This window comes from Erpetoichthys calabaricus, chromosome 9 (genome assembly GCF_900747795.2).
Source record: "Erpetoichthys calabaricus chromosome 9, fErpCal1.3, whole genome shotgun sequence".
NCBI classification, from domain to species: Eukaryota; Metazoa; Chordata; class Cladistia; order Polypteriformes; family Polypteridae; genus Erpetoichthys; species Erpetoichthys calabaricus.
In genome coordinates, this window is record NC_041402.2 from 172,619,306 (window position 1) to 172,631,686 (window position 12,381).

At 38.3% G+C, this 12,381-nt stretch overlaps 1 protein-coding gene across 3 annotated transcripts in view; it reads left to right on the plus strand.

Moving 5' to 3' along the window:
• Window positions 1-11,079, plus strand: part of LOC114658258 (myb/SANT-like DNA-binding domain-containing protein 2) — a 28,119-nt gene extending 17,040 nt beyond the window's left edge. For 2 of the 3 annotated variants that reach the window (XM_028810416.2, XM_028810415.2), the window contains exons 2-4: window positions 3,579-3,831; window positions 7,595-7,658; window positions 9,757-11,079. In XM_028810416.2, coding sequence (XP_028666249.1) covers window positions 3,579-3,831; window positions 7,595-7,658; window positions 9,757-10,603 — 1,164 coding nt within the window. In that variant the 3' untranslated portion in view covers window positions 10,604-11,079. Of the gene's footprint in view, window positions 1-3,246; window positions 3,269-3,578; window positions 3,832-7,594; window positions 7,659-9,756 lie in introns of those variants that run through there. The other variant, XM_051931909.1, reaches the window with a different exon arrangement.
• Window positions 11,080-12,381: the final 1,302 nt, after the last annotated feature.

Genomic DNA, 12,381 nt, shown 5'->3' on the forward strand with positions numbered 1-12,381 from the left:
GGTGTGTTTTGGGTCATTGTCCTGTTGCAGCACCCAAGATCGCTTCAGCTTGAGTTGACGAACAGATGGCCGGACATTCTCCTTCAGGATTTTTTGGTAGACAGTAGAATTCATGGTTCCATCTATCACAGCAAGCCTTCCAGGTCCTGAAGCAGCAAAACAACCCCAGACCATCACACTACCACCACCATATTTTACTGTTGGTATGATGTTCTTTTTCTGAAATGCTGTGTTCCTTTTACGCCAGATGTAACGGGACATTTGCCTTCCAAAAAGTTCAACTTTTGACTCATCAGTCCACAAGGTATTTTCCCAAAAGTCTTGGCAATCATTGAGATGTTTCTTAGCAAAATTGAGACGAGCCCTAATGTTCTTTTTGCTTAACAGTGGTTTGCGTCTTGGAAATCTGCCATGCAGGCCATTTTTGCCCAGTCTCTTTCTTATGGTGGAGTCGTGAACACTGACCTTAATTGAGGCAAGTGAGGCCTGCAGTTCTTTAGACGTTGTCCTGGGGTCTTTTGTGACCTCTCGGATGAGTCATCTCTGCGCTCTTGGGGTAATTTTGGTCGGTCACCACTGTTCCATGTTTTTGCCATTTGTGGATAATGGCTCTCACTGTGGTTCGCTGGAGTCCCAAAGCTTTAGAAATGGCTTTATAACCTTTACCAGACTGATAGATCTCAATTACTTCTGTTCTCATTTGTTCCTGAATTTCTTTGGATCTTGGCATGATGTCTAGCTTTTGAGGTGCTTTTGGTCTACTTCTCTGTGTCAGGCAGCTCCTATTTAAGTGATTTCTTGATTGAAACAGGTGTGGCAGTAATCAGGCCTGGGGGTGGCTACGGAAATTGAACTCAGGTGTGATACACCACAGTTAGGTTATTTTTTAACAAGGGGGGCAATTACTTTTTCACACAGGGCCATGTAGGTTTGGATTTTTTTTCTCCCTAAATAATACAAACCATCATTTAAAAACTGCATTTTGTGTTTACTTATGTTATATTTGACTAATGGTTAAATGTGTTTGATGATCAGAAACATTTTGTGTGACAAACATGCAAAAGAATAAGAAATCAGGAAGGGGGCAAATAGTTTTTCACACCACTGTATGTTCAGTGTAGAGAACTTTATGGCAGGTGTGACGAGGCTCAAAAAAACTGGATGTATGAATAGCTATCGCACAGGTTTAACTTAAATATTGTGTAAATGTTGGGTTCGTGATCTGCTGGTCGGAGACACGAACACAGAATTTAATGCATGTTCTTCTGAGCGGGCTATCTTTATTGCATGCATGCTGTCTCTATCTGACGTAGGCTACCAAAACCCCAGTTCCTATCCTTCCTTTTTCTTTCACCACATAACCAATCACCACACGATAAACGTCTTTGTGAAATTAAAACTAGTTATAAACTTTGCCCACGGAGTGTTCAGAACTTTAAAAATATCTTCGTTATACATGTTTAATTATCCCATCCTTTCAGAGTTGAGCCCATCTCAAAACGAGTCGCCAGCACATCGAAGGATGAATACAAGCAAAACATACACTAGCAGGGTCAATATACCACAACAAAACCCCACATCCTACATGACTTTGAAAGGAAACTGAAGTGCCAAGTAAACCCACCAGAAAAACATGCAAATGCAAGGCAGGCACGCCGCCATGCCCCCATATGATTAATGCATGCTTTAATGCATTTCACCATGAAAATTATATTAAGTATTTATTTTAGCATTCTAAATGTTCAGAGAGAAGGAAGATCATGAAGGGAATGTATTCTGTGCGGCGATCGCTGCCGGCGCCTCCTCTTAGTGCAAGAAGAAGTCAGTTTAAGAATCACTTAACACAAAGCATTTAATGTGCTATATAACTTATGACGGGGTTTGAGAAAATCTAGTAAATTAAATATTCATTTTACGATGAAGTTTAGTTTACGATGTTCTACTTTAATGACAAATTACGAGAATAAAGTCAACATGTCGACTTTAATCTTGACATAAACAGCGAGAATAAAGTCAACATGTCGTCACACTATTACACAGTACCCAGGTACATTACACTGTATTGAAAACAAATAAAACAAGTACAACTTGGCTTGCAGTATTATCCAGTAGTATAGAAACAGTATTTACACATCTGACCTTTTAAAACTAAAGTATCTCCAGGCTCTCTGTCCATTTTCACCGCGCAGCATTCCTACGCTACCGCCCACTATTTGGTGGTGTAGCAGTGAAAAAGAGCCCTAGTGCAACAAATCTGTGTTTAGCGGTGTAGCAATGAAAAAGGTCCCCACTTGAACAGTTTCCCGCTGCTCCACGTTCCGAACGTCGTTTAGGCAATTTAAACCGGTGTTGCGGTATAAGAAAAATCCATATCATAAAAAAAATAAAAAACGGTTTTCGGTATGAACCGGTATACCGCCCAGCACTAGTGGAACACAAAGGGCCTGCCTGGGCTTTTGTAAAATAGGTTTATCACCCTGTCTCCCCCACAAAATCTACTGTCAGTTTTACCCTTAAAAGCACTATCCTCTGTAGTACAGGCTCTCTAAGTCTTTGCCTTAGAAGCATCTTATTAATATTCCATTCTAGATTTGCTACCTGGGTTTGCAGTTATAGTTGCATGAGAGGACACCAGGCTGGATTGGCCAGAAAAGTACAGTATCAAATGCACTGCCCTCAAACCAGGTCTGTTTTTTCCCATTGATTTTGCCTGTGCCAGAAGTCCTACTGGGAGACTCAACACATCCACAGAACATTGTCCTACTTGCACCAATACAGAGAATTGCATTGTCTTTACAAGCACCTTATAGAGGATGTTTGTAAGTGAAATCCTGATCTTGCTCAATTACACTTTTAAATTTGTTTATGTATGTATGTATGCATGTATGTATGTATTTTTACCACCAGTGTTAATATGCAGCTTTAAGGGACTGCACTGGAAATTAAAAGTATAAATCAAAAAATAAGAATCACACCATTTACTAAAATAGTTTGACCACAAGCATTCATTTGCTAAATCAAAAAGGCTATTTTAAGCCAAAATATTTGGGTACTACTTTATTTAATCAGAGAGGCAGTCACTGGAAAAGAGTTTGAGAGGCCTCTTCCAATTATTGATAAAAAACATAATCAGTCTGATTTAATTTGAATAGGTTTGTGCAATACGTTGTGCCATGATATGTGGACATAGTGGCTTCTTTGCAGCTAACATGTTGGACTAGATGTCAAAAAAATTTATTCCTGCTATGTACTTGTTGAAAGACCCTTTGTGAGTATCTTAATCTAATTGTAATTCGTGTTTGTATTATGGTAGTTTGGACACCCAATGACTAGAACTTGTGTAAATGATATCAACTTTAGACTTGAACTCAGAAGAGATGGTAAGAGATGCAAATCCAATATCATGAACTATGCGAGTGATAAGCAAAGCTATAGATCAGGAGTCATTAGCACTTGCTCTAGTGTCCTTCACCTCCTTTCTGTAAAACACTACAGTCAAAAACTGTCCCTGTGCTTCCCTCTTATATGGTTACAGTGTCTCTCTTTTTTTTTTTTCTCTCCTCTCAATATTTTTTCAGACCTTAAGACGATGTTACAGTCGTGTCAAAGAACATGGTATTGGCAAACGGAAAAGCAGTTACTCAATAGAGCAGCTGGAAAAGGTGTTTGGGCAGGGAGGTTGGGACTCACAAACCTGTCAACCTGTATTAATAAACAGCAGTGGTCTGTACCAGGAGATGGAGTCTGATGGGAGTACAATGGAGGATTACTCCCAAGAGGACTGGGTAAACCAAGAGCTACCATCCTTCCAGGAGAAAGAGCTGGACACAGGTGAGAAAACTCACTCAAAGCATCTATCATTCTAAGTAATTGTTTTCTGCTTGAGTGGCGGCATAATGATTCAGGTCCTGTGATAGAGTTGAGATGGTTTGGGTATGTAGTTAGGACGCTACTGGAGCACCTCTGGAAACTGCTTGGGAGCATGCAGTGATGAATATTTCAAGAATATTCAGAAATGTAATGTTAGGTCATTTTCATTCCTCATTTTGTTCTTTGCTGTTATGACTGCCTTCAGACTGTAATCAACTGTCAGTCTTCTTGTAGTTTTACTCTTTAAATAAAAAACATCCACTCCGTAGATAGCTGACAAGTGTCCACCAGCAAAGAATCTTTGCATAACGTTGGAGATTCATGGGACATTAATCACAATTGTTGAAGTAATTGTTTTTTTAAGAGGATCAGGACATCCTGTATGTTTAAAAATCAGCTTCATAGTGGAATGTAGCTTTTTTGCTTAACATTTATTGATTAGTAACACTTGCCTCTTCAACTGAAGTTGATGTAAGTTGCTGTACAGAAGGTATGTCACTTTTCCTTGCATTTCACAAATTTGTTTTTATGTCAGCAATAGGACTATAGGCAGCCTTACAGTAAGATAGTTTGACTGACTGCAGTTTTTCTGTCTTCACTCATTTAAACTTTATGGTTTTATTAGAGAGCATATTTAGAAATATGTTAGAACTCTTGGAACCAGGGCAGTGTTTGATAAGCATGCAGAATGGTTTGCAGAAAAAAGGCAAAACAAAGCATTATACTTTCATGTAAAAGATTTGCCATCTTTTTAACTTGAGTGGTGTAAGAGGAATGTGAGCAACACCATTATACAGTGCACATGAGAAGTATTATCTCCTTGGAAGTTTTCACATTTAATTGTTATACAGCATTGAATCACAGTAGATTTAATTTAGATTTTAATGTAGATTTTTAATTTAGATTTTTTGACAGTGAGCAACAGAAAAAAAAAAAAACTCTTTAATACCAAGAGTGAAGACAAATCTCTTCTAACTGATCTAAACTGAATTTATCTCAGTACCTTTAAAGTAACACACCTAAATTCTCACTGGTGCAGCTAGTTTGTTTTAGAAGTCCCATAGTTAGTTCAGTGGAGAGCACCTGTGTGAAGTCAAAGGGTTTCAATTGATTGCAATATAAGTAAGTACACTGTATCTGGAAGATTCAGCTTGTGGTGTGTCAGTGTTATGGCCTAGCTTACACGATAAAGACAAATGAATACTGCAACCAACTCTATAAAAAGGTTATTGAAAGGCAGAAGTTTGGGAATGGAGACAAAAAATATCTGTCACAATGTCACCTGAAGTCCAGTTAAATCAGTCATTAAGAAATGGAAAAAGTATGGCACAGATGTAAATCTACCTAGATCAGGCAGTCCACAAAAACTGAATGATTGTGTAAAAAGAAGGTAAGTGAGGGAGGCCTTCAAGAGACCAATGATAAATATGAAGGAATTGCTATTTCAGCAGTTGCAGCTTTTTGAGAGAGTGACAAAGAGAAAAATGCTCACTACATATTGAGAAGGGTTTGAAAAAAGGTACATGGGAGAATCTGAAGTCAGATGAAAGAAGGTTCTATGCTCTGGGGATGCTTCTGTGCAGCAAGCCCTGGAAGGTATGCAAGTGTAGAGGGCAAAATGCATGTACCAAGATACAGGAGAAATCCATGAGGAAAACCTGAAAGAATCTTTGAGAAACCTGTGCCTTGAGAGAAAATATTGTTATCAAGCAAGATAACGACCCCAAGCATTAAGCCAAAGATACACAGGAATGGTTTAAAAGCAACGTTTATGTCCTGGAGTGGCCAAGTCCAAGTCTTAATCAAAAGAAGAATACAGTATGTGGCTGGACTTAAAAAGGCTGCTCACTCATGATCTCCAAACAAATCTGACACAGCTTGGGCAGTGTTGCAAAGAATGAGGGAAAATTGTGTCCAGATATAAGAAGCTGATAGATTTAAGGAGATGGATGCTTATGCAGTCAATTTTTTTGTGTGTTTTATATTTGTATTTAATTTAGACCACTTTGCAGAGATCTGTTTTCACTTTGACATTAGAGAGACTTTTTCTGTTGATCCAAGTCAAAAAAGCCAAATTATTTTTTTTTTGTGATTCAGTGTTGTACAAGAAAAAAATGTGAAAACTTCTAAAGGGATAACTAGTTTTAATAGGTACTGTATTTCTATCTTTTGAAACATATGAATGATCATTTCAGAAAGCAATGTGCCACTTAATAAATGTTAGAACTTTATCATCTAGTAAAAGCACTGATCTTGTCCATTTAGAAAAATATAGCATATACTGTAACTATGACTTTTGTAGAAAAATGGGCATGGGCTTTTCTCGTTTAACCTATTTTGTATTTGTTTTGAGTCATTTTCCCATGCAACATCAGTCGTAACTCTTTGCTATATTTTGACAGCTGGCATACATGTTGTCTTATTTTTTTCAAACATAGTCTAATTATCCAGAGAGTTGGCATATATTCCCGTAAACACATCATTTCTAGAACTGCTATGTTTGTTATCTTGCTGCTTTGAACTGTGTGTGCTTTAAGTCTCTTCATGGCTGTCTGCTCTCAATTGCACTATAAAAAATAAAATTTGATCAACTGTGTTCCATAAGATGGTCATAATAAAAGGATAGCTTCTTCCATTTCAAAAGTGTCTCTACACAATCATCACCTTCAACCTAGAATTTCAGATAAAAGAAAACAAAATGGTCCTAGCTTCTGTTGTCACATCTGTAGATAAGTACATTTTTACCCCACCATGAATTATAGAAGCACAAAGGAATTGTATTTAGTGAAAGTGCATAAATGGGTAATAATGTATTCTAAATTTTAAAGTGAAACATTCAGTTAGGTCCATAATTATTTGGACGGTGACAATTTTCATAATATTGGCTCAGTATAGCACCAAAATGAAATTGAAATTAAATAATCATTGTATGATTGAAGTGTAGCCTTTCAGCTTTAATTTAAAGTGTTTACCAAAAAATGTCATATAAGCTGTTGAGGTATGACAGCCATTTTTCTGCATTTCCCTCACAATTTCAGGGGCTCAAAATGTATTTGGACCAACAAACATAATCATAAATATAATGATCATTTTCAATATTTGGTTGAAAATCCTTTTCAGTCAATGACTGCCTTGTGTCTGGAACCCATGGCCATCTTCAAGTGCTAGGTTTCCACCCTAGTGATATTTGCCAGGCCTTTGCTGACGCTGTCTTCAGTTGCTGCTTGTTCATTTCTACCGTCAATATTGTCTTTAACAAGTGAAATGCATGTCCAGTTGGGTTGAGATCAGTTGATTGACTTGGCCTTTCACTACTTTGCACTGATAAGCACTTAGTTTCCTTTCATAGTATGTTTTTTCTCATTGTCCATTTGTACTGTGAAGCATCATCCTATCAGTTTGGCAGCATTTGGCTGAATCTGAGCAAACAGTTTTGGTAAACCCCTTATATTAAAGCTGAAACTCTACACTTCAGCCACGCGATTGCTTAATTTCAAATCCATTGTGGTGGCGTACAGTGCCAAAATTATGCAAATTGTGTCACTGTCCAAATACTTATTGATCTAACTGTATACCTGAATGGATAGTAAATCCTTCCACTGAATTTGGGCTAAAGATGTATTTTGGCCTAATAGGAAACAATCCATTACTTCTGTTCTTCAACATTTTGTCTATTTTCTGGTGTAATGGTCATTTTATAATTAAACTCTTTGTATATTTCTAGAGGATTTGAGCTTTTCAAAAAAAAGATCAGTGCAGCTTCGGCAAGAATCTACAGAGGAACTCCAGTAAGTACTGTTTGTGAAATGCATTTGTTTGTCTTTATTTATGCTGGCAAGCTATTGAGTGACCAGATTGTTCTTTCAAGCTGTTCACTTAATACCTGTGTACAGTGGCTCTAAGCTGTGCTCTAGGCAGGCCTTAGGATTTTGTGCAACCAGTTTTTTTTTTGTTTTTTTTTTAATTGGAGGCAAGTACCTGCCTTTTAGTTCTCTTTTACATCTTTCTTTAAAGAGCCTTGTTTTATATTCCTTTTGATATTTGTCCTCTGTTCAATTTTGCTATTGAGTGGGTATTTATTTAAATTAGTATATACCATTAGGAAACAAAGCTGAAAAGATCAGAGAAGTGAATGATCAGGTGGAATTGTGTGAATTGTCAGCAGAAAGGTTTTTTGTAGAGTCAATAAGTGTTGTGCTGAGGAGCATCAGACTAAGGTGGTTTGGGCATGTAAATTGAAAGACAGAGGGTAACTGAGTAAAATATGTACCATGGTGGTTGTGGGCGGTATGAGGCCCAAGGAGGAGACAGTCTCCAAAGGATGCTCAGGATCATAGAAAGTAAAGGAAAACTATTTGGGTGGCAACCAGCTAACCTGAGTAACCTTGGGACATGGCCACTAATCCAGTGATTACAATGATGAATGCCTCCAATTAATTCCATCAGTTTGGACATGTTGTTACACTAATGTAATTTATGTACCGCTATATGCAACTCCACTAGCATTACAAGTCATTTTTAGACTTTTATCAATTCAATGCTGGCTTTTTCAACATTTTTTTTTCAACGTTTTTCTAAATGATCATTTATTTATTTATATACTAAAATTTTATGTGATCGCTGAAACCTTGACTTCTAGTGTTTTTAATTTATAATGCAGGCTGTCCTGTTGGATGAGATCAGTCTATTTCAAAACATGGCCAGGTATTCTATAAAAGTATCTCACTATTCTACCCCTTAGAAGTCCACATTGTTTGTTATGCCAAGGTTTTTCGCCTCTGTTTTCATGTTCAAGTTCATCTTCATCCTGGCTAGTGTATGGCACTTTATCCAACATGAATAGAGTCACACAGCTCTAACCAGGAGCTTATTTACTGCTTAAGAAACAGCCATGCAACCCAACCCAGAAATTTACTGACTTATAAATACCAGAGGGACTGGTCAATAGTGTTTACCAGATGGCCAAGCAACAAATGCTTTTAGCTTGCTGTATATTATTTTGACAGTAAATTGAATTGACCAATTCAAGTTTGAATTGAATACTCTTAACTTGGTGAGTATCTCCAATTGTTTCTCATTCAGCAAAGTGTTCACCCTATTCCACAACTCATTTTTGATATGTTCTCAACCCAAGATGTGTCACATCCACTCTCAACAGGGACCCCCTATGTCTGGGTTTATTCACAGTAATTTGCAATTTAATAATTCACTCCCAGACATGGAGATATGTCTGTTCCAAGTGTAGCCTCTGTTCTTCCAGTGTAATGAGCCAAATCAAGCTCCCATCTTTGCAAGATTTCCAGTGTATTTCTGTAAGAATTACTGCACTTCCTTGTTCTGTGACTAATTTCCAAAGTTTATCTTTAATGTATCTCTGTCCCTACTTCCTTCACTTAAATCCTTGTTCTGTTTACAAAAGAGACCTGATATTACTGATCAGGAAAATCTGCTCTCAAGATGTCTTTGAGCAACCTTTCCTTTCATCTGCTGTATTTTTTTTCTTTTTTCATAACTTCCCCTTTCAAAGGAGGGAGAGTACATGCAGGAGACATGCTGAATATTTTGAACTATATTAGCTGAGCAAGTTGCAATTAGAATGATTTCAGTTGGCAAAGATCTAAATGATTAGAATAAGTAGCCTCCAGTGACATTCTACATAAAAGATTTATGAGTTTGGCATTTTGGAAGTAAATATTTTTATTCTTGGACTGAGGGAACTCTGCTTCAGATGTATCATATCTAAGCAGAACATCTTATCACAAAGGGGGCTTCTATGCGGCTATGGCAGAGGATGTTGAAATTAACTTGAGTATTCTTAGGAAGACAGACTTTCATTTCCTTTTTTGTTTTACTTATTTATTTATTTATTATTTATTTTTTTACTAGGAGGCATGACATCATGCAGAACGTGGTGCGTATCCTAGAGTCGGTGCAGCTCAAATGGGAACATTTCCAGACGTGGACTGATTTTTCTCGGTTACATCTCTCCAACAAGTTAGCCATCTTTGGGGTGGGCTACAATACTCGCTGGCGAGAGGAGATTCGTTACCACTATGCCGAGATCAGCTCCCAGGTGCCTCTGGGAAAGCGCTTACGTGAGTACTTTAATCCAGAGAAAAGTGAAGGGCGTGTCATTATGACCAAGGTGCAGAAAATGAACTGGAAGAACGTCTATTACAAATTCCTGGACATCACTATCAGTGAAGCACGCTGCCTGGAGCTACACATGGAAGTAGACTGGATTCCTATTGCCCACTCACGAGCAACAGGGAGCACCAATAACGTGCAATATCTCCTTCCTGGAGGTATCCCCAAGACTCATGGCCTGTATGCTGTAGGCTATGAGCAGGCATCCACCCCATCTGCCTCGGAGTGTGGAGACAATGAAGGTGAAACGGGTAGATCCCCTGAGAAAGGGGAAAGCAGAGAACATGCTGAATCCTCTGTTCCCAAAGTGACTTACTGCTTCCTTGGCATTGCTGAGGATCGGACACTCCAGCAGTGCCTGTTTCAACACTTTCAGAACGGTGGTAAGTACTATGGCAGAGGAGAGCCATCAGCTGTCACCAAGTTCCTCACAGGGAACTGCAATGCACAGCTGGAGGAAGGGGCAGCACCACCGAAAAACATCTACATTAAGTTCATTGAGGTGGAACTGGATTTTCTGTCTGCAGGATCCTTAGTGGAATGTTTGGAAATAGCAATTGGATATTCCTTAAAGTTCAACAAATAGGGCCTGAGGTGTGGAATATTAGCTTCAGGAGTGCGACAAAGCCTTGCAGGAAGGCAACTTGTGTCACCTGTCTGGTTGCAGCTACACTGGCTCTCCTTGAGAGTTTTTTTTTTCTTTATAAAAGAAGGGCAGTCCCACCCAATGAGCACCAGGGATGGGGTGAGAGGAACTGACTTAACTCAACCCACAGAGTTCCCTTCATGGGAGCCTCTTGCTGCAACGCTGCCTTTTGGACCCAACAGTCTTCTTTTTATTTTTTTAAATTCAATCTAATACTTCAACCAGAGTGCCAGCAACAACAGAAACTGGAAAAAAACTGAAAAGCAAATTATGGACAGGCTGTGCTGGAGTTTTAGATAGCATACCATGACAAAATAATGAGTGTCTATTGCTTTGATATATTAATGTGAACATTCCAGCATTTCCAGACATTTCATATAAAGAATTGCTGTAATAAAATATCTACTATTAATGTATTTTATATTTGTAAGCACAGTATTTTTTTTTATTCTTTTTTTATTCTTTATACATCCCATCCCCCTCCCAGTCACACACTTTATGTTCTTATTAAAGTCTAAATTAGGCTCAAACAGCAGCAGGCTCTTATTAAAGTCTATACTATAAATGAGAAGCAGACTGTCGAGAGTAGTGTGTTGTCAGAGCAGCACTTGCCTGCTTTTAATAGAGAAGCATTCGGATGTTTTTGTCCTTGCCTTGCTTGGTCCTGCTGGAATTGTAAATGCTCCCATGAGCAGAGGTTCCCCATGTTTCTTGTTGCATTGTCAGCCTTTCAAAAGATGGCTTTACCTGTCTGCAGGTGAGGCATATTTTTTCATTCAAAATAACATTCACAGCTTATTGGAGACTTGGATGGGATTGGGCTGGTTGTAGCTGCAGTCCTGTTTGTTGATCACTTTGCATATTCATCTCATGATCATTTATTATGCAACTTCTGGGCTACTGTATTTCCAGGTCATGTCATTTTGTCATCTGGATAATTCTTTAAAGCTTTTGATATCTTCTCTTTGGGTATCACAGATTAATACAGAATGCCACAATCCTTTTGTACTTTTTCCAGATATTGAAGTCAACTCCCCATAATTTTCAATGCCTACCAGTTTGATTGTGGGGTATAGGTATATAAGGAGAGGAGAAGGTAACTTTGTTCCTATTTGATGACAATCAGAAGGTTTTCCAGGGTCTGGCTAGCCACTTGTCCTGTCGATGGAAGTTTGATGGTGCAGGATGAGACATTTGCATTTGGTAGCCATTTGTTATTGTTTAATCTGTTTTGTATGAAATGCCATCATTTGAGTTTTTTTGAGGGGGAGAAGGTTAACTCTTCGGCACTGAGCCCGTTGTTCAGTCTGCTAAGTTTCTCATCTTGTGGAATTTACTGTAAATCTGAGAAATGACAGTGAAGAGAGGAATAGATAAAGGGGATTTCTTACAAAACCTGTACTGCCTTGAATGAAGTAGGCTGAAGATTGCAGTGATGAAAGAAAACGGCTATAAAAAGCAATAAATCAACCCCTGAACGTTCAAGTTTAGATTTTGAGGGAGACCTTACATTGTGAATTGCATGGCAAGAATACATGTTTATTTGACCTTAAATAGTCTGCCACATTTTATTGACTAATGTGGTCAAAGGCATGTAATTTCAAAAGCGACAAGCAAGCACAAATTCGGACGCAGTCACTACAGTGGTAGACTTCAGGGCCCAGGTACTGTATATTCACTCCGAATTTTAAATGGCACCTTTCATATAAATCACCATC